We start from the raw sequence: 23,246 nt of genomic DNA on the forward strand, positions 1-23,246 counted from the left end.
TTTGATGCACTCGCAGCGGGTATTTGCATTTTGTTACGAAATGTGAGCGAGGCCGTAGGAGCTTATCAGATATAATATATATAATATACATATATGAATATTTGAAATCTTATTTGTATTGCGTCTTTGAAAAATGAAAAAAGACATTAAATATTTTAAGCGAATCTAGTTGATTCATTTGTTGATATTTTTTTTTGCCATGTTTGTTTGTACATATTTCTTGCTCATCTGCTAGGGTATATCATCTTCCCCATATTTTTTGCAACGTTCTGTTGCCTGTTTGCCTTTGTCTCTGATTCGTGTTGTATTTGTTAAAAACGGGCACGAGTGCAACTAAAACTAAAACTAAACTAAACAACTCGCTGGCGACTCGTCTAAAACTTGCTGAAGTTGCTGTTGCTGCTGTAAAACTGGATTTCTTTTTGGCCGTATACGAGGCTTGGCCCAGTTAGCGTTGCAATGATATATATAAATATATATATATGTATATATAAGATTGTCTGTGTGCAACAAGGAGACTCACCAACAGGACTGACGGCATATCGAACGCCCATGCCCAAGCAGTTTTTTTTTTTTTGCATATGCATGAGAGACAGAGATAGAGAAAAGGAGGGGGATATGGGGGCAAAGCAGTTGCAGAAGATAAAACACATATGTAAATGGATATGCAGAGGCAATGTATGCGTGCGTGTGTGTGTGTGTGTGTGTGTGTGGGCTGTGACCAATTCGATTTGGAATGCAAAACATATTACCAAGCGCTTGAAGCTAAATAAAAATATAAAAAATGTGTCTAAGAGCAACAGCAAATTAAGCTGACGGAATGGGAAAAGAAACCAGTTAACATGCTCCGTGTAAGACGGAAACTAATGAACAGCTAAAGACGGTGTAAAAAAAAAGCACGTTTACAAAAGAATTATGAGTCTAACATTTAGCTGGAAAGATATATGTAGTATTTTTTTAATATTTAACAAAATATAATTTTTGTTGTTATGATGTAAGATTTTAACAACTTCCTACTTCAAGGTGTATGTATTTAATTATGATAACTAGATTTGAAATGAAGTGTTTTACACTTATATACCAGGTTAAAAATTTATAAGTACTGTAGTAGCACACACACACACACACACACACAAGCATTCAGGCACATTTCCATTTGTGCTAAATTATTAAATGCTTCGGATTTGCCCAGTGTATTTACCCAAAGCCATGTTGATTTAACCCACAAACGTACCAAACCCAAACACATGTGTGATTTGTTGATGTTGTTGTTGTAAGCAACAACAATCAAAAGCAACTGCACAAATTGCAGCACTCCAAAAACAACAAACACCAAATGTGGGCGAACACGTTTTTATCGCAACAAAGAGCCAAATGCAATAAACGTTGATTAAAATAAATACACACACGCACACACACATGCACCGCAACGCATTCAAGAAAAACAAAGACAAAGACTTCGTACGCGTGTGCCTGTGTAAGTGTGTGTGTGTGCGTAAGAAGCACCCGACACATGGCCATGCACAAATAAAGGCAATCAGCAAAAGAGCGCGACGTCAGCAGCGACTGCAGCGCTTATCAAACTGTAAAACGATAAGAAAACAAAAACAACAAAAAGCAAGCAGAAAAAAATAAATTAAACTACATTTGTACAAGAGATAGAAAGGGAAAGAATGCTCAAATACATGAATACACGCACACACACACACACACACACACACACACACATACATAAGTATCTGCATTACAGTGGTCAATCGCTAATTAGAACGAATAACTCTAATTGGTAAAGATTCATAAGATCCACAAACTCTATTAAATTTATATGAATAAATGAAAATCTTAGTATTAAATATTTAATTTCAATAATTTTTAAAAATTACTATTATCGAGCAACCACTGTACATAGATAGACACATCCACAAATAATTAATGAAATGACGCTGATAAATGCACTTATGTTGTTGTTTTTAGTAATTTATCAGTTGCACAGTTGCACAGGGCATAGGAGACATTAGAAGAGGAGGAGGAGGAAAAAGAAGCAGTGGCTTGGGCAGCGACAATAAACAGCCAAATGCCATTCGCCCCGGCGCAGCTTTAAGGACTGTGACCTTTTGTCAAGCAGCGCCTGGCTGCTGCGACAACAACAACAGCAACAAGAAGAAGAAGAAGAGCAATATAGACAACAAGCTGTATACTATTTCGGGGCACGTATTTCATTGTTTAATGACCTTTAAAAAGCCAACGCAGACGTCGGCGCCCACGCGCCTGCTGCGAGAAGGCCAACAGCAGCAGCAGCAGCAGCAGTTACAACAACAACTACTACTACTGATGGGGCCATCACACGCCTGCCATTTTTTTTCTCCTCAGTGCTTCATCATCATCTTCATGTCGTCTGTGCACACACATACACACGCACGCACACACATGCTACTGCTGCTGCTGCTTCTTTTAATAAAGTAAACTAAACAATTTTCATTCTTGTCTCGTTTTTGTCTCGTCTTCTTCGACTATGAAGAGCAGCACCACATGCACATATGCACATACCAATACACGCACATACACAGACATGAGAGGGAGAGAGAGAAAAAGAGTCAGTCGTCGTCGCAATCCACCTTATCCTCCAGCAACCCCACCACACTGCCCATCCACCCGCTGCAAGACAGAGTCAACAAACGGACACTCACAAACACACACACACACACACACACACATAGAGACAGGCAGCGCCGTTTCTCAACACTCGCAAAACTTTACTTTCTGTGGGTGCTGCTTGCGCCTGCTGGCTGACGCCGACGTCACATCGACGCGTTGTATGCCGCCCAACGTGGGGCGGCAGTGGTGAGTTTTCAGAGCTCTGTGGTGAATGTTTGCTGAAAGAGAAAGGCGACGGCGACGGCAACGGCAACGGCAACGGGTCGGCCAAAGGCAAATGGCACAAACAACGCGTGCGGCTTGTGCGTGCGTGTTGGGGGCATGTTCATTGAGAAATGAAAAATATAAAAGACAAGCGAACAACAACAACAGCGAACCATAAACAAGACTTGACAAAGACGCTGACACCGGCCGGTCACTGCTGCCGGTGGTGAGTTTGAGGCGAAAATGGGGGTGCTCACATTCGCACACATACACAGACACACACTCAAAGAGAGCTAGCAATCGTCAATATGCAGTTATCGCAACTATTATGTATTTATTATTTGCATTAAGAAGTTGTGTATGGAGTGCAGTGTGGAGTCGAGTGTAGAGTGGGCGTTGCCATAGCCCACAAGTTTGCAACAACAATTATTGTAAGCATAGGCAACTCAAGTTGGGAGAGTGCAGAATTCTTATTGGATTTTTGTATTTTTTTTATAATGGAACTAATTGAGAGCCAGTTTGATTGAAAGTGAATTTGTTGGGAGTGGGCATCAAACAGAGTGGGGTTGGGGAAGTCAGTTATTTAAGTGCTGCTGATAAGCCTCAAACGCGGAAATGGAATTGAACAAAAATAATACAAATTCATGCACACATGGCCACACCTTGCAGAAACTTTAAGTATTGTTGTTTTTTTTTTTTTTTTTTTTTTTTAAGAGCGGATTTTGTTGGAGCTGCTGCGGCTGACAACTTACCTTTAGTGCCGTCAAATCGATATCATCCAATGAACAATTCACCGATTGTGCCAGTTGTTGTTGCTGGTGCGCCATTTTGATTTGCTATTTTTTTGTTATTCTGTTGCGGCGGCGGCGGCGGCTGCTGCTGTTGCGGCTGCTACTTCACACACACAAACAAACACAAATCACACACACACGCACACACTGCTATGCAGGCTATGCACACCAACACACACTCGCACACATATACGCACACAGAAGCACTTTTTTTTTTCTTTTTTTTGTAAATATTTTTTATGCTGCTGCTGTTATTATTGTTGTTTATGATTAAAAACAATTTCAATTATATGCGCATTGCTGGAAAATTTAATTGACAAAAAGCACACCATTAACAATTAGCAATTTATTCATATATGTTTAAAAAAAAAAGCAACTATTTGACTAACAATTTGTATTTGTTGCTGACCATACAACTTTTCTCTTTTGTATGTATGTATGAGTATGAGTGTGTGTTTTGTGTGTGAGCGATACACGTATGTGTTTGTATGTGTGTAACGTTTAACGGGCGCGGCACGCACTTTTGCACAGATTTGAATTTGAAACTTTTCGAATGCAATTAATATTTGTACGAAACGAGATATTTAATATTCTTATTCTTCAGCGATTATTCACACACACAAACGGACACACGCACACTTTGCGCTCTTCGTTATACACACATACACTTGCATACGCATCCAATATACCGAGGTATACGTGTGTATACGTATGTTTGTGTAGGTAGGTAGACAGGAAAAAAATCTGCCACTCGCTCTCTTTGGCTTTTCGTTTTGGGACACAGAAATTTTGCGGTATTCTTTACATACTTAACGCGCACAGCAGTAAATCCTAATTGTTTTTTTTTTCTTTTTTTTTTTGCACAACAAGCACAATTTACAACAGACTTGCCTAATTTTCAGCAAGTTCCGGTTTGTACAAGTCGATGGAAAATATTAAATAAATCTATTCGCGAGCGATACGGACAAGCACGTCCGAACTCCGACGCAACAACAACAGAAATGTTACTACCCAGCTGTTATACGTCTGTTAGGAAAACATAACGAGTCACGGACCAATCGATATATTGACAGTATTTTGACTGTTAACTTAATACGATAGTATTTTTGTTAACATATTCGTTACTTCTGATAACAGTAAAATACATATATTTATTTTATTCCTGTCGTCATAGATAGACCGGCAAAATATAAAATACTTTTTGAAAACAATTTTGAAATTTGGAAATTTAATATGAAATATGTTATCGTGCTGTTATTTGAAGGTATCAGAAAAATATTGAAAAATACTGCTGAATACCAAAAGCCACAGGAGTCAGAAGTGCGTTGCTTAAAGTTGGCTGTGAGCAATTTGCGTTCTGTTCTCATATTTGCGTTTACGTTACGAATTTTGTATGTACAAATGAATTTAGTTTTAATGTAAAGGATCAAATAAGTGTATGTCACTTTAAAAATGTTATAAAAGTACATGAATGAACACTTACACTTAACCTTAAATAACTATAATTTGTATATTCAAATTGATTATGACTTACACATTTAAATAAATATATTAAGTCTGTACTTTTGATTTTATATCTATCTATTAATATTAAGTTTTTGAATATATGTGAAAATTGTATTACTTTTGAACTTATTAGAAATATTTTAGTTTGGTTTTATCTGGCAGTTGTAAAGAATTGTTTAAATAACTGTCGGTAGCGATCGATTCGTAAAAATATATCGTCGAAAATATAATCGAGTACTTTTGGCTTCTACCAATTATCGATAGCTCGATGCTTAGTTGCTTCGATGCTCAACTTGAACATCGGGCACAACATTGTAAAGCGAGATCGAGGGTTGACAAGACGTGCGTGAAACGAGCGCGGAACGCTACCGAAAATTTAACCGTAAAAGCAACGTATTAAAAGTGCCAACAACAATTTAAATACATATGTTCATAAAATAGCAACAAATAAAGAGTAAAACACAATGTCCAAATTATCCGTTGAATGCAAAGAAAACGCAATAGTTAAAACCGTCTAACTGTTTAGCTCTGTTTTGTCAGTTGTTGCTGCTGCTGCTGTTGCTGTTGCTCTTGTTGGTGTTGTTTTTGTGCTAATTAGAAAGAGTTGCGGCGTTGACTGCTGCGCCGGCGTTCTAATTGTTGGCCCAAAATAAAAAAAAAATCCAGCAAAAAAAAGCCGCGAAGCTGGTTTTGCGCATCGTTGTATGTATGTGTGTGCTTGAGCTTATGTGTGTGAGTGTGTGTGTTTGCATTGGATTTTGTTAAAGCACATTAAGGCCAAAAACAAAAGCAACAAGTGACACAAACCACAAAAATTCTAAGCATAAATTAATGTTCTAAAAAGAAAAATACAAAAAGAGAAATGTTGTAGAAAGAAAAAAGCTACTTGTGGCATTTTTACACGTTAATAAATTTCTTCAAGCTGAGATTCTCATATTTTTTTTTCGACTTTTTCTACAACATAACTGAAAAAAAAAAAACGCAGCAGCCAAAGAACGCCGCGCATAGCAAAACAACAGCAACAACAACAAACACAGCAAAAACAACAACAACTTTCCGGTTTTCTTAGCTCTCGCAGCGTCTCGTTCTTCTTCTGCTTCTTATTATTTTGTTACGTGTGTTTATTGATCTTCGTGGCTTACGCGTTTGCGAAGACAGCGAGAATGAGCGAGCGAGCGAGCTAGAGGGAGAAAGGGACGGAGACAGTGAAAATTTCAATACAAATAAATCATAATTTAATTCAAAACGCAGCACCACACTACAACAACATCAACAAGTCAACGCAGGACGCAGAGGAAAGTAAAAAGGAGAAACGAAAATTAGGAAAAAAAATCACGCCGTCTGTTAGTGTGTGTGAGAGGCATAAAGAGAGCGGAAACCGTAAACAAAACAAAAATATAATAAAGCAACATAATTGGAGTACAGGATTTTAACCAAACTCAAGAGAGAGAGGGACAGAGAGAGGAATAGCAAGAGCGGAAGCCGCAAAGTAAATTAAAGAAAATATACAATATATTTTCTATACAGGATATTACAATAAATCATTCACGCTGGATTTAGGATACTACGAGGCTGTTAAAGGTAAATTGAAAATTAAATACAAATATCATACAACATTTAACATTGATTATATATAACTGTTAAGTCAGTAAATACCAATCAGAATGAGTTATATTCAATAAACGCGGCCATAATACAAGACATAATAACATTTTTATGCAGTCAACGCACCTGAGCCGCGCTTTATGGCATTCAATAAACCACAAAAAAGAAATGAAATGAGAAAATAAAAGATAAAGAGCAACATAACATAACATACGAAACTTGTTGCATAACCCGCAACCAATTCGAGCCCAGTTGGAAGCTGTCAAACTGTACAGTTTGATTGGAAGGGCGCACATTGCGTGCGTTGCTGTCATAAAATTGCGAACGCTGTCACACTTTTCTTATTAGCATACGAAACAGGCAGCATTTAGAGAGAAAGAGTGAGAGAGAGAGAGAGAGAATGGGAGGGGATAGAGATAGAGCAACTGCGCAGCCCGCTTACAGGTGCTCAGCAGCGGCAGCTAGCTAGTTGGTCATTTAGCCTGGCTCGACTGGTAAGCTGTAAACTGTAAACTAGGCTAAATAGGGTCTCTAGCCAAAGCACGTTTTGGTCTTTGCTTTGTGGCCAGCTTGCTTTGGGGCTTGGTTTATTTTTAAACCGCATTCCGCGTGGCATTTTCGCCTGGCCCAGCCAGTTGGCCACTTGCACGACAGTGCTGCCAATTTAGCTGCTCCAAAGCTAGCTTCTTTTCTATAGGTGGCCAACAATTTTAGCTGTATATTTTATCTGCATACAACAAATAAAACAAGCTCATTGAATTAATACAGTTCTTATATGTTTTTAGATTATTTTTATTTTTATTTTTTTTTATATGTTTTACCAAAACTAACTGCTTTTCTGTGTTGTATATTTAACTTTATATTTAACGTTTTGATTACCCTAAAAATTATATTTACTTCTTTATAAATTATATATATATTTATATTATATAAATTTATTTATATTATATAAATTTTCTACATTAAAAAAAAATATTTCTAGATTTGTTTCATATTTTTCTAAATTTTAATTATCTGAAAAATCTAGCTTTTTTCGCATTTTTCCATTCTATGTAAGCACACACATACGCACTCATGTATAAGTATGTTCATGTTATTGCACTACCGTTAATATAAATAGCAGTTTGAGAGGCATTGCCCTGGCCGCTAACTGTGATTTCCATAGTAAGCAAGACAATTGCGCTAAATTAAATTACGCTTAACGGGGGCAGCCAAAGGCCAACGACGCACAAACAGATAAAGCGAGGGAGGGGTGGGGAGATAGAGAGAGAGAGAGAGAGAGAGAGAGAAGAGGAAGAGAGTGAAAGATCAACGCGCATATGTACTCTTGCAGTGCCTGCCAAACTGCATATGAAATGTTCATACATATAAAATATTCCAATTGGCAAAGCCAAGTTGGTCCATTTGATGCTTTTGCTGTGCTTTTGTTTTCATTCTTTTTTCTGCTGCTGCTGCAGCTGGCCGCATGTTGTCTTTGTTGTTGCTATTGCTGCGCTCCTTGCACTCGCTGCCGTTGCTGCTGCTTGTTGTTGGCGTGGCATTCTTTAGCGTTTTGCGCAATTTGTGCGCTGTACTTTGTTGTTGTATTTTATTTATACTTCACATTTACAATTGAAAGTTGGCCACACGTAATCCCAAACAGAATTCCGATTCCAGTTCCACTTCCAGCTCCCATTCCAGTTACAGTCGTCAATCAATCACAAGCTCTTGTATTTAGACCTTCAATCAATCAAAGCGACAAAAAAGTTGATTTAAAAAATTTTTTAGCGGTTTCTCTTGTGAAAGGGAAATAAAAAAGAGTTACAAAATGTTCCTGGTCCCAATATGCTGATAAGAATCATAAATTGAGTTGAGTTTTCAATTTTCCAATGATAATTGCTCAAGTGGAGACAACAGTTCAACTTAGATACGCCTAATTAATTGGAAGATTGACTGCTGTGGGGCGTAAGACCTCTTGAATTAGTTTCAACTGTTGAGATGCGCCGCCAATTGAAATTGAACTTGCGACTTTGTTGTGGAAAAGAAAATTCCATTGAAAGAGTTTTTATATATAGGACTCCAATTGGACTCTTTCATGTTGGCAGAATTTATATAGTGCATTGGTTCGATTCATGATTATCTATACGAAATATGACGATCGTGTGTTTTGTCCTAATGAATATTGCAGTTCATAATGATAATGATAATAATAATAATGCTGATGTTGGATATAAAATCATAAACCCACAATTTAGTTATATGGACTAAGACAATAACATCGTAAAATTTAGTATTCTATGCAATTCTAATATCTGTTCTTCTCATTGAGCATTTACTGTATTACCTAAGTGCACACTCAACCGGGAATTTGTTGTCAGGCTGCTTTTAGAAATATGTTGATCATCAGATCAGCTCACATTACACGTTAATTACGTTATCTGTCAATGGAAATACTTTTTGTGCAGTTTGTTTTTTTGTTTTTAATTCTGATTTCATTGCATTTATGGGTCACGATGACAAATTCAGTTGACAATGATTTAATACTAAATAAAATTGTATAATCGATTCTCAATTCACAGTTCGAGTTTTCAATTTCCAGTTATCAGCTGCATTTCATATGTAACGAAGTCCAGCAAATTAATCGCATTTTGCTAAAATAAATATCAATAAATGTGTTAAATATAGTATATATATCATATATATATATATATAGATTCCGATTCAATATTGCGACCTTAAATAATTTGCCAAATTGATAACGATTCACTTTAGATTTTATGGTATTTCATGACAATTTCAAGTTTTTGATTTTTTACTGCTTCTTATTTTGCGTCTTCAGCTGGAACAACTTCTAGAAACAATTATAATTAACTGTTTTCAATTGTGGCTGCTATCAAACAAGTTGATTTTGCATTTACATTACCTAGTTCTACTAACACACAAACACAGAGACAGGGAGAGAGCGAGAAAGAGAGAGAGAGAGAGGTTCATTAGTGTGTAAGTTTATATGCATAGATAGTTCCAATTGGCTGAAGCTGGTTGCCAAGTGTGTCAAGCAATTAGAAACAACCGTAAGTTAAAGTGCAAAACGGCAAACGGTTGTGCGACAGAGACCGCAGATCAAAATCGTAAAGTGAGAAAGTGAGAGAGAGCGAGAGGGGTAGAGCAAAGAGAATAATTGCAAAAGACAAAGACGGTCAAGTCTTGCATATAAAAAGTAATTTAGCTTCCATTAACATTAAAATGTTATTTAACATTACATACATTAAAGGTACAGACTATTAACAGAACCAACTATCATATAAATGTTAACAGCAGCTTGTACATCAGTAACATAACATGTCTATGCTACTAACATAACATGCTAATGTAAAGTGTAAGTCTCACTGACTTTACAGGATAACTGCTAGTCGGTACGTTATCACTTGGACTTGGCTTACATGTTGGCAATTGATTTTTTTTCTCTCTCCTTTTTTCGCGCGCGCCAAAAACAGCGACTCAGTCAAAGAGCAACAACAGTAAATGCACATTCAAGGCTACAACAGCAATAAAAGCAACAGCAACTGCTGCTGCTGCAACAACAACAACTCGAATCAGCCAAAACTGGTTTTTACATCTTGTTGTGGGCTTGCTTTCTTTTTTTTCTCTTTTTCTTTAACTTCATGCGTAGCCAAAAAATATGCTAAAAGTCATATGACAACAACAACAACACCAACAATGGGAGTAAATGCGACAGCAACAATGTTCATGAAGACAGTACAGGAAATGCACTTTACATACATATATAGACGCATACACATATGCGTAGATACATGCATATGTATATGTAAGTTACATTGACTTTACAAACAATTCGCACGATTTGCTGCGGTATTACAGTTGCAATTTTTTTTCGCGTTATATGTATGCGTGTGTGTGTGTGTGTGCAGATGTGAAGGGTCGGTCGGTTCTTTTTTCTTTTGGAAATTATTTGCTTGGCACTCAACTTTTTTTTTTGGGCGATGTGTGGGATTATGGCTGGCAAAAGAGCCAAAAACAGAGTCGAATCCCTACAGATATATAGTCTTATTTACGTATGTATATATATGTGTAGATGTCTGTAAAACGATATACGAGAGCAGCTTAATACATTGATGCAAATCAAACTCTATCTCTTTCATTAGCTGTCATAATCGAATATTTTCTGCTATCTATCAAATCACAACAAATGCAGCGAAAGTTGTTCGAATTTTCATTTTCCATAAAATTTTCAGTTAATTGTTAATAAGTTGTATACCATAATTTCAAAGTCTTCTTCAATTTTTATACCCAAAAAACGAAGAGCTTTATCTACTGCCTACTAGAGCGTGCCTCGATTTACACAACTTCGTTTTATGTTTTCAGCTTTTCATTTCTATTCCACAGTCTATTTATTGCTATTTCGTAGTTTATTTTGTCATCTGTTTGGGCCATTCCCTTTTCATTTTTTTCAGCTGTGGCTTAGGTAATTACAACAATCGGAAATCAAATAATAATACAATCTCTGCCAGTTCACCTGGTCACAGCAGATCTCACCTGCTCGCTTTATTATCGTGTGGCAACCTTGAAACTCGCTGCGCCTTCCGCTGTCGACTGAGTGAAATTTCTCACCAAAAACTTTGTGTTTGCTTTTTCTTTTGGTTTTTCTCTTCTTTTTTTTTTTGGTTTTACTATTTTTCTTTCTTGTTTTTGTCTTTGCTTTCAAGTTTGGAGTCGCACCATAAATAATTTCCAGTAGCTCGTTGATATTTTTCTCTCTTTGTCTAGTTTTTGCCGTCTCTTGGAATTTGGCTAATCAAGTCAAGTGTTTTTGCTGGGTGTGTGGAATTCGCCATATATATATTATATACTATATATGTATAAAAAATTTACATTGGACATGCAAATAGTAAGCTTTCTAGAAAAAGTTTGAGTTCATCTTCATGAGAATCGCATAGAAGGGCGAAGTAATAATTATATACAATCGGATCTTAAACTATAAAATAAATTTGCCACATGTGTTCCATTAATAGTTTAACGACTTCTAGACACACCTAATCTAATCTAACTTGAATACTCATGAGAATGCATGAGACTCACATAGTAACGCAATTAGAGCACATTAGCTAGATGTACGCGGACTTATACAAAGCTAATTAATTACTTAAAGATTTCCGGAAATTAGCTTCACAATAGCCACAATCAAGCTCTTCCTCAAATTCCTGAGAATCCCCGAGTAAGGCATGTTCTAAAAATAGCCGACTGATCTAAGCTCAGCCAGCAACTCTCAGTTAGTTCTTTCGACCTTTTAGAAAGCTGTCAGCTAATGATTCATAGATATCCAAAGAACTGAAAAACTTTCAATTTGAATTTTATGATTTATATCATTATTTATTTCATTTCTTCCTCAAAGAGGAAGTAATTAATCAAAAGCTAAAATTTACAGAGTGAATAAAAAACTAGCAACTGGTTTGAAGCAATGCCAAAAAAGGAAACCAACTAAAAGGAAACTGAAAAAATCTATTTAAAAACAAAGATTAAAATGAAATTAAATTTTTATAAAATAAAAAAAGATAAGAGATTACAAACAAATAAATTGTGATTTACTTTGAATTTGCTGTGTTCTGCAGCAGAAAAAAGTACAAATTTGTGCCACCACTTGAAGTGCTAGAAAGTGGGCGGGTTATCAGCTAGAAAGTAGGCGTGGCTGCATTAAAAATTACTACAAATAAAACAAACTTATCGCGGCCAAAAGAAAAAAAAAGCAAAATCAAATTCTTTTTGTAGCCTTGACTCTGGCTTTAATTTTGGCAAATTGCTCGCAATCTGCGGAGCAGCCCCAAAATGAAACAAAACGAATTTAATAAACGTCTGCCGGTTCATTGATGTTGTTGTTCTTTGTTGTTGCTGTTGCTGTTGTTGCAGTCCAATCAAAATATTTAGCTTATTAGTTTGCAAAAAAAGAAAAGAGTCAACAAACACCGAAATCGAGATCCCAAGCACGTCGTGAGATATGTCGCTGCCCCTCTCTCTCTCTCTCCCTCTTCTTCCCTCTCATTTTTTGCCTGTGCTTTTGAAGTGCCAACAACATTGTTGTAGACAATTTTTGCCATTAAGCATACGCCGCATGGGCATGGGCCGCATTGGCTTGATGTTGTTGATCTGATCTGCTGCCTCTTACCCGCAATTAATTACATTTTGCGCACTTTATTTCCGCTTTACACCGAGCCTCTGCTAGAATTTCGCAGCTGTAATTATTTTTCCTAGTATATGCCTCATTATGCCTTAAACTAAATGATAATGTCGAAAAAGCAAAGGGTATGATGTGCTTGTGAATGGGTATGTACATATACAGGTCGAAGAAGACGGAGTCAGCTGAGAGCATATGTATATAAGCATAAAGAGTATAGAGTTTTTTTTTATAGAGTTTTCAATAGTGATTAAAAGCGTTATATATAAATGGAGCCTAGATACAAATTTTAAATAGATTTTATTTAATATAATATCTCATCATTGGAATTGAATAATTTTATAAGATAGTGAATGAAAATGTAGATTAAAATTTTGTGAGGTATTTACTAGTCGAGCATTCATCGAATTCGCACACTCTCTTCTCTGCTGCATTCTAAAAGTCAGCGAGAGAAACACAAAAAAAAAAGATGAAGCCATAAAAGTGCCGCTGCTTTTGCTGTTGGCCTGTTGTCGGCTTTTGTGTTTGTGCAGCTGGCTAAGGAAGGTGTTGATGATATGGCCCCCCCAATGCCTCACGATGGGGAGGGCATTGATTTGAACAGCAACAAAACGGTTCTTCAGCAACGAAACATTAGATGCCCTATAGGGGGAATATCTATAACATAGTTGATGTAAAACTATACTAAAAGTCTGATTTCCATAAGCAAAGGCATGACAGCTAATCTAATCGAGAAGCTCAAGCTGCTCCCACTAATTCCAAGCCAAGTTTCAATCGCTCTACTAGTCAAATGTCTTTATTGTTTTTAGTGTATTTAACTAAAGCAGCGAACAAGAACAATGCGCATTTGTGCGCTATACGCGCTAGCTTCTCCCCTTTTTTGCATACGCAGAGGCCTCTGTACGGCGCGTCTTCTGCTTTTTTCCACCTCTTCTTCGTGCATATATAAATTATGCCCTAAGTGTAGTCTTGGCCATCGATCGAAATCAAAAAGCGTAACAGCAAAACAGAAATGCCAAAAATTCTTGACTTGAGCTCAACTCAGTTCAGCTGTGAAATGTGAACCAAAAAGACGAGTCAAGAGCAGAAGTAGAAGCAGAAACAGAAGCAGAAACGGAAAAGAGGCCAGAAAGACAAAGCCAAGCCCCAAGTATGGGCTATTTGGGGGGTTTTTACGTTGCCTTGCTCCTCTTAGGCGTACTTACACTGCTTATTCGTATGTATATACAACTCGTGCATCGAGGGTGACAGAGTCCAAAACCTAATTACGGCATGTCCAGGTTATTTACTTTGAACTTTATCTCGTCCCGTCAAAGCGGAAAAAGTGACTTAGTCTGAAATTGCCTTCGTTGCAATTGAAGAGTTTATTTGTTTTTGCTTGTCAATATATACATATGTATATACATATATTTTTAGTACTAATCAGTGCAATAAAAAAAGCGTTACACAAAATATTTACTGCAAGCTTACGAAGAGTTGATACACTATATATACAGAATATATGCATATATGAATATATATTGAGAAAATTTAATTAAATTGTTTACTAATAAATCTTTATTTCACAGTATTTGAATAGTTTTTTAATGCTCCCAATTATCCAACTATTGCAGCTATCCTAATATCTAAGAATTCAATTCACAACCCATAAAACTGACCTAGATCAAATATTGAACTTTGCCAGCTACTAGAATATATATACCAAATGAACTCAAAGGATATTTCGAATATATGTATATGATATATGATACATACCTACCAGCTAATTTATAATACTCCCATTCGCAAGAGTATACTAAATAGATACACTATCTAATGGCAGATAGCATTTTGTGTAAACTTATCAATTGATTCGTTTTCGATAAATATTGTTTACTGTAGAAACTGCAATAACTGTAAATGCAGTCAAAGAACATATTATACATAGTTCACGACATGATGTCAGAGCCAAGTTTTCGAGAGCCTGAGTCATGAGGCCAAATAGCGTAGTAGCTGTAGAAACCAGTCATGGCTGACAGAGCTAACTGTATGAATTCTTGATTAATTAGCTGGGAACGCGCATTCTCTCTGCTCATTCTCTCTCTCTATGATCTATGGTAATAATAGTAATAATGATGATGATGACGATAATGATGATGATGATGATGCGAATATAAAGTCTTAAAAGTCATGACTACAACACTACAAAACTCGTCAACAATTAAGAGACACATAAAAGTGGGCATTAAAAACAAATGCTTTGCATTTGCATTCAATGTGCGCGAGCGAGCAAGCGAGATCGTTTGGTTCCTAACCTTGAATACGCACGCTTTCCAGACTCTCTAAATAGATATATAAATATATTGAATTATACAATAAATATTACTGTTGTATTAGTTGCTGTTTGAGTGACATTTGGAGCTGGAGCTGTAAAAATAGAGAGACAAAATAATATTAAAACTGAGAGCTAGAAATAAATTTCAAGAGTCGTACTCAAAGCACGCTAACAGCTTTGAGGTGTTAGTTAAATATTTATTGTTTTCTTTTAAGCTTTATTTAGTTAATTTTGAGTAAAGTTTTCGTAGATCTATTATATAAGAGAACTATTGTACTACTGAATAGTATAAATAGGTTCAAGGTTCCTAAATAGAGCATTAATTCGTATGAAGCCTTTCCTTGAATAAGTGAGGATACTTTTGGAGCTTAAAGAAGCTATTCATATAATATAATATTATACTATAATATTATTATATATTATGTTGTATTCTATTTATGCATATATATATTTATTCCTGATTAGTTGACAGCTTGATTGAGCTAGCATATGCGGTAGGTCTGCTTAAAGGGTATAATTACACGGTTAAATAGCAAAATATTTGTTTAAACGCTGACATCAGACAGTAATTGAGAGAAGCATGGCATGAGATAGGTAGAGAGTTAAAATAGAGAGAGAGAAAGAGAGTGAGAAGGCAAGAGTAAAAACGTATAATCAAAAGACAAGCTACAAAAATATTTTCGGTTGCTTTCAAATATTCTTTACCGGTTTTCTTAAAATTCTTCACTCTGTTTAGCATTGTAGCGTGAAATATACATATCTATATACAAATATATATACGTATGCACATACATAATTGGTATATAGAAATATTTTTCCTTTTTTCTTTGGTTTGTTTGGCTTACTTATTTACAAGTTTTATTATGACGCGCATTCTTTATCAAAACGGGGAAGACAGTTCGAAGCGGCACTCTGTCAAATTTGCATATGCCGAAATGTGGAAACACGTTTTGCATCGGCCACCCAATGGCAAGGCACGAGGAGGCGTGCAAGAGGCGTGTCAGACAAACTTTTGACAGTGCAAAAAATAAAAATATTAAAAAAGGTGAAGGCGAACTGGCTAAGCAGCTTAAGATAATGAAATGAGCATAAAAAACGAATCTTAAGAGATTCGGTTGATAAGTCTGTAAGCACATATAGTTAAGGTAGCTTTTATAACAGTTATTATAGGCTTAGAGCCCCCCAAAAGAAGAGCTACTGACTGTGTTTACAATGTCTGCAAATACTTTTTAGATAGCATTCTCCAAATTATAAAGAACCCACACCATTTTATTTATAATTTATGCGTAAAAGTTAAGAAACGGCAAGCAGTTTGCAAGAATTCTTCAATATCAACTCAAGTGAAGGTTGCTTTTCTACATTGAATGCGCATTGAAATTGTAGATGGAGGGTATATAGGTAGAGATAGGTAGTATGTACAGTGATATATATTTATGATGAGGAATAATAGGCTTAAATTCCATATCGGAATCATTTTGTTATGGAGACAGAAATGTTGTTCCTAGAGTATTGTAAATTTGAACTACTTTTACATAACTCGTATAATTGTTAATCAAAACTTAATAAAAAAAAAAAAAAAACAAAAACAATTGATATTAAGATTCCCAACTTATTTTTAGTTTTTTTTTTTCAATTTGTTTTATAACGTCATCAAAAAGTGTATTTGGTATCATGTAATACTAAACTCTTAAAATTTTTTTTTGTTTTAATTTATTGTGAACATTTCGAGTTTGGTTTGCGCAACGTGCTTCAAACTGCAATTGGCAGTAGATACATATACATATATATATATATATATATTTTTTTTTAATTTTTTTTTATTTAGGGTTATGTCTGTAATAACAAACCCATATCACAGTTGTTCGTGTCTCATCAAAAACACATTGAAATCGTTTGAAATTCATTTAAAATGCATAACTATTTGGTTTTTAGAGCCTTATCACATGTTGTTAACATCTCAGCTGATGGGCTCGAAGGTTGTACTTGAAATGATCATATATAAATTTATTAATGGCTTTTTATTTTTGAAAAAAAAAAAAAAAAAAAAAAAAAACGATTTACAAATAAACGAGGCAATTAAAAAATTTTTGTTTATAGACTTTTTTCTTGCTTGTCTTCGGGCACTTGAACAAACATTGGGAAGTGCTTGTTGACAGTTGACGGTTGACAGTTGAAAATCGAGTCTAGGGCTTAGCCAATTAAGAAATTCACTCGAAAATAGACTTTCGATAAAAAACGATTATTATTATTATTATTATTAATATTGTCCTATCACATGGTCACAATTTCGCTTTCAATTGAAGTACAACTTGATAATTTCTAGATACAAGCTTTTACTACTATTTCATATTTATTTTTGGGGCATGAAATTGCAAGTGTTTCTTTGCAGCTTGTAGATCCCAGATCGTATGCTCTGCTACATTTTAATTAAAAACATGAGTGTTGTAGTAGACAGTGACTGACTAGAAGATACCCGTACAACTTTTTTTTTTTTTTTTATTTCAGGCGGTGCCTTGTTATTTGTTAAAATAGCTATTGAATATTTTGAAAAAAGATACATGTAAAATTTGTACAAAAAGCTAGTATAAAGACAGAGAGATAGAATTAAATTGAATTAAGGAAATCTATACATCATTACATTTCAAGAGTGAAAACATTATACCCCAAATTGAAATTTTCAAGGGGTTCCGGGTATGAAAAAAGGGGTCTACACAGCTGCCGACAGTCGAATTGACGAGCTGATAACGCTTTGCTCATTGCTTTTTCAATGAAGCGTCTTCAAGCTCTTGAATTTTTAGCAGTTGATAACAAATCACATAAATATATTTGAAAAATACTTTGGCAACTTCCTGCGAAACGCAACGGAAATATTCGTTGCGTTGTTTGTTGAGTTGAGCAAATATTTACTATGTGACTGTAGGGGTTAGCCAAAAGTGTTTGTCATTAATACACACTCTATAAGGCATGTGACTCACTTTGTATGTTGTTGTTTCTCTTTTTTCTTAAAAACTTTTTTCTGTTATTCGGTTCCCTATTTGGTCTCACACACGTGTTTGCTGAGCGGCATATGCAAATGATTTCGTATGCTTGATTAAGTCATTCTAACCCTATCTCTAGCGCTAAGAAGGAAATGCTGCTCTATTCGGCTCTATTTCTCTGTTCAGTGGGCTGCAGAGCTTAGACAATGATTATTAATTACAGATCAGAGAGCATTCGAAAATGGTCACACGGTTAGGGCTTTTTGTAACTGTAGAATGACGATGTTGTTGTGCTCTATAGAAAATTAATTATAGACTTTGGCTAGAAAACTGATTTAATAAGAAAACAACTTTTCTTATACAACTTCTCGTAGTGGAAGTTTGTAAAGCTGACAGATTGATAAGATTAATAAAGCATATGCTTTGTTCTGCTTAAGTTAGAGCTATTAGTTTTAGTGCTATCGTTGAAGATTCTTTTGTTAAAGTTACTAAGAATTTTAGTTTTAGGTAGACTTAAGCTGAAAGGAAGAGGTGCAGATGACTGAAATGTGATGTTCTAAAACTAAGACAATAGTCAAAGATCACTTAAGATAGTCAAAGGTTGTAAACTATTAGTGAGATGTTCTATAAATAGGAATTGGAATATATTAATGCTGCGCAGAAGAATCTCTGTTGTCTCTCTGTATACTTTCAAGAATATTCTCTAAATGAAAAAAATAAGAAACTTGTTTAAAGCTCAAAGTTTAAGCGATCTTAGAGAAAAATCTATGATAATCTAAACGATCTAGGAGAGGAATCCATTTTAAACTGCTCTCTCACTTCCTTTTCTCTCTCTCTCTCTCTCTCTTTCTCTCTCTCTCTTATATACTATAAACATTTACACATCATAAATTTCATAATCTCTCCTTGCTTAATTGGTATACTGATTGATTGGCTCGGCTGATTGCGATTCGCTGGGTATTACTTAAATGTCTAAGCACTTCGGAAGTCTTCAGTCTGTGTGGTCAATCACATCAGCTAAAGGGAAATCAATCAGCTATAAAAACCTGTCTAAAAACTCACACCTGTTTGTCTCGACATAATCGCCATCAACAGCAGGGTTACAAGAAGCGTTCAGATTAATGTGCCTATATCCGGTATAACGAATCTTAATTACACAGCAATTAAAACGAGCAGCAGAAGAAGAAGAGCGCGTGCTGCAAACTATTTTGGCGCGTTATTAATGAATATATGTCTATATTGACACACGTACACTCACAGTGTCAGTCAGGGAAGAGGTTTACGACTGCAGATTGATTAAAATTAATAACAAAGGAAACTTCAGCGACGCCTCGAAGGCAGAACTATGAAATTTGCTTTATTAATATATCAAAAAACCACACAACAAAAAATTTCACTTTTAATTGATTTTTATTGTGCCGAAAAGAATTCACAGAGTGAAATTTCATTTTGTTTTAAAAATTTTTTTTTTTTTATTGAATTTTGTGTCTGAATAATTAGCCCAAAGTTGAAATCTATTTGATATGTATAGAACTTTATGCCAAATATTTTATGATGTCAGCAGTTGGCCGCTTGTGAAGTCAAGCCTTAAATAAAACTCTGTAAGCTCTCGAACTGTAATTGATTGTTGATTGATTAAAAAAAAAAAAAACGTTTAAATGTTGCTACAATAAACAAAAAAGAAAACAACAAAAAAAAAAAAAAAAGACCAAAAAAATTTCACTGCCAAGCTCGCCAATGCGGCGCCCACACGAATTCCATTTGCATGCCAAATGAGCACATGTCACAGAAAAAACACAGAAAAAGACAAAAGAAAAGAAAACAAAATACAAATAAATAAATACAGTAGCTGCGAGGGTTGCGCATGCGCAGCACCACAGCACCGCAAAGAATCTCTGGAATATGTATCTTGTAGATACTTAGATACTTTTAGAGACCAGCGCGCAGCTGCGCCACGATGATGTCATGGAGTTTTTGGTCTTTGGGTTTCTCTATATCTACGACGCGGGTGTAACGCCCCAGGAGGGCGTAGCAAATGCCAAACCAACAAACTCACACACACATATACACACACACACAACAAAAGTAATGGCAATAAGCATGAAGCGTTGTGCGGTGCCTATTGACTAATTTTTGCAAATAACTTTTGGAGCAGCTCACAATAATGAAGCAAAGCCGACATAAAAATAAAGACAAGACACAAACACACACACACACACAGACGTGCAGACACCCTCGCATCGTGTCTGTCTTTTTTATAGTCAAGTTAATAATGAGCCAAAAAATGTTTGGTAATAACTTTTAAAGAGCCTCAACAATTTGACTGCAGCTGACAAAGAGCATGAGTTGAGTCAAGTCGAGTCGAGTCTTATGCCTGGGAATTTATTTATGCATGATGGATTATAAATAAAATATATCATAATATGGCCAAAAATCGCGAAAAGTATAGGATTAAGTTTCATGTAGAAAAAGTATACAATGAATATTTGCTAAAAACATAATGAAATCAAAGCGTAGATTATTTTATTATAATTATAATCCCCGGCAAACCTCAAACGAATCAAACTCTGAATACCAATAAAAAACTGATCCAGTTCTAGAAATAAAACTCTCATGAAAGTCAATCTTTTCATTAAGAAAAATATAAATAAAGAATGATTTTGATTTTATTATTTATTCAGATATATCCAGTCAATTCTTTTGTGGAAAAGTTGACAAGTCTTTGTGCTGTTATGATGAACTGTTTCTCTTAGCTATAGAAATCGAATTTCCCATCAATTATTTACAAGTCTGTACTTATAACAAAAAAAAAAAAAAAAAAAAAAAAAAAAATCCAATAATAAAATCAACCGTTACGGCGCTGTCAGCTTGATAAAAGTTCCCAATAAATTCAAGGCTTATAAGCTCGTATCTCTAAAAAAAAAAAAAAATACAACTCTCGCCCTCTTTTTTCAATGAGGTTTTCTCTTTTTGTTTTGAAAATTGTTTAGCATGCCAAGCACAAACAAAAGAATTTATAACATTGTTATTGCCCGACTGACTGAATCTTGCTGTTGTTGTAGTTATTGTTGTTGTTGTTGCCATTGAAGCCAAAACTGAATTTTAATTTTCGGCAAGTGATGAGGTAATTTTATTCAAAAAAAGTCCCAAATTAGGCAAAAATTGAAAATAGTAAAAAGAAGAGAAACAAAAATTAAAACAAGCTGTGCTACAGGTCTCATTGTTAGATTAGATCGTGGCACAGCTATTGGTTTGGTTCTCTCTGATAGCGCCTAACAAGAAATGCTCATCAAATGAAATGTTATCTACGATGATCACACCAATAATTAAATTCCGAAATGTCTTTGAATAAACGTTCTTCGCATTTAAATGTGATTTTGCAAAGCTTAAACATTTATGTAGCAAAACATAAAAATCATAGATATATGTATATATAACCATATATACGTAAATCTGAAGAAAATTGGTTTATGTTTATTGATTTATGCAAATCTGATTTTGGTGCTGCGAGGTTGTTGCACGCCTAATCAGACAACTTTCCTATAAGGCTAGCTGGCTAACTGGCTGATTGGCTCACACAAAGAGCTGCTCTTACTCCAGTTCTACGCGACTCTATGGGGAGGCTGTTTAAAAATAGCAGAAAATACAAAAACTGTAAATATCGCCTCCTGCCTTAGCTCAGCTGTCGACACATGTGTGCGCCGCATGTGTTCCCCAGTCTATTTCTTTTCTCCCTACGGCTGCTCAAATCTTTTGCGCCTGCGCAGTCGCGTGTTTATATTTGGCCAGCCTGTAAACAGGCTCTCGCCCTCTCTCTGTTTTACTTCCTCTCTCTGTTTCTCTCTCCTCCTCTTTCTGTGTTTAGAGTGTGCGCGATTGTGTTTTTACTTTCATCTTTTATGACCAGAACTTCGTCGTGCTGCAATTACCGTTTTGACACTAAAAATAGTCGAAGCGTATTACGCTGCAGCTGTGTGGAATTTATATACTCTGCAGTATATTCAGTTTAATGCGGAGCATGCTTAATTTTTGGTTCGCAAAGAAAACAGATATTTACATACATAGATACAGATAAATTTATACATACAGACACAGATAAATTTATACATACAGACACAGATACATAGGTACATATACATAGATACAGATACAGATACATAGATACAGATACATAAATACATAGCTACAGATACAGATACATAAATACATAGTTACAGATACAGATATATAGATTCAGATACAGATACATAAATACATAGCTACAGATACAGATACATAGATTCAAATACATAGATACAGATACATAGATACAGGTACATAGCTACAGATACATAGATAAAGATACATAGTTACAGATGTATGGATACAGATACATAGATACAGATGCTTGGGTACAGATACATAGATACAGATACATAAATACAGATACATAGATACAGATACAGATACGGATACAGATACAGAAACGTAGATACAGATACAGATGCAGATATTTCGATGTCTGCCATGTAACCAACAACTTTAGCTAGGGTATTTCGAAGTTCAAGCCTGGCTTGTAATCTACATTTCATTTCCATTTCTCTGGAGGCAAATCTTTAGTGTGGGATGCTTGAAACTCAATGTGCCATGCACTTAGTTTTAATGATTTTTCCGGCTAAAGCCTAAAGTTATGCCTCGATTTTTGCCACGTAGGCAAACGGCTCTAATTACACACAACCACACACATATATTTAAATAACCTATATGAATATAAATGTGTGTATATATCAGTTTGTATGTGGGTACTTACCTTTCGGAGCGGCAGAGATAACAAAGTTTACGTCGCACCTGCTATCGGCATATGGTAAAGTTTATTGCTATTGGCGCTATTTGCTGATTTTATTGTTTGGTTTTCACCTCTTTTTAATTGATTTTTCACTTTTCACACACACAGTGAGAGAGGGAGTGCGGGAGGGAGTGGGAGCCAAAGAAGTTTGCAAAGTGTTTTGTTTGCCTAACGATGGCAGCAAAAATGTCTTTTAGATGAC

At 35.5% G+C, this 23,246-nt stretch overlaps 2 protein-coding genes across 24 annotated transcripts in view; one reads left to right on the top strand and one right to left on the bottom strand.

Moving 5' to 3' along the window:
* msn (serine/threonine-protein kinase msn) overlaps positions 1–4,670 on the bottom strand; it is a 35,636-nt gene extending 30,966 nt beyond the window's left edge. For 7 of the 18 annotated variants that reach the window (XM_089468300.1, XM_018005802.2, XM_089468299.1 and 4 more), the window contains exons 1-2: positions 4,460–4,669; positions 3,612–3,950 (exon numbers count right to left, since the gene is read on the bottom strand). In XM_089468300.1, coding sequence (XP_089324426.1) covers positions 3,612–3,686 — 75 coding nt within the window. In that variant the 5' untranslated portion in view covers positions 3,687–3,950; positions 4,460–4,669. The other 11 variants (XM_018005808.2, XM_018005809.2, XM_018005807.2 and 8 more) reach the window with 8 other exon arrangements.
* Positions 4,671–5,420: 750 nt separating this feature from the next.
* kst (spectrin beta chain, non-erythrocytic 5 kst) overlaps positions 5,421–23,246 on the top strand; it is a 37,915-nt gene continuing 20,089 nt past the window's right edge. The window contains exons 1-2 of one of the 6 annotated variants that reach the window (XM_089468959.1): positions 5,421–5,538; positions 6,408–6,737. The gene's annotated coding sequence lies outside the window, so the exon portion shown is untranslated. Of the gene's footprint in view, positions 5,692–6,407; positions 6,738–23,246 lie in introns of all 6 variants that reach the window. The other 5 variants (XM_089468961.1, XM_089468964.1, XM_089468958.1 and 2 more) reach the window with 5 other exon arrangements.

The sequence above is a fragment of the Drosophila arizonae genome, chromosome 4, assembly GCF_054131065.1.
Source record: "Drosophila arizonae isolate 15081-1271.41 chromosome 4, UAZ_ARI_1.0, whole genome shotgun sequence".
NCBI lineage: Eukaryota > Metazoa > Arthropoda > Insecta > Diptera > Drosophilidae > Drosophila > Drosophila arizonae.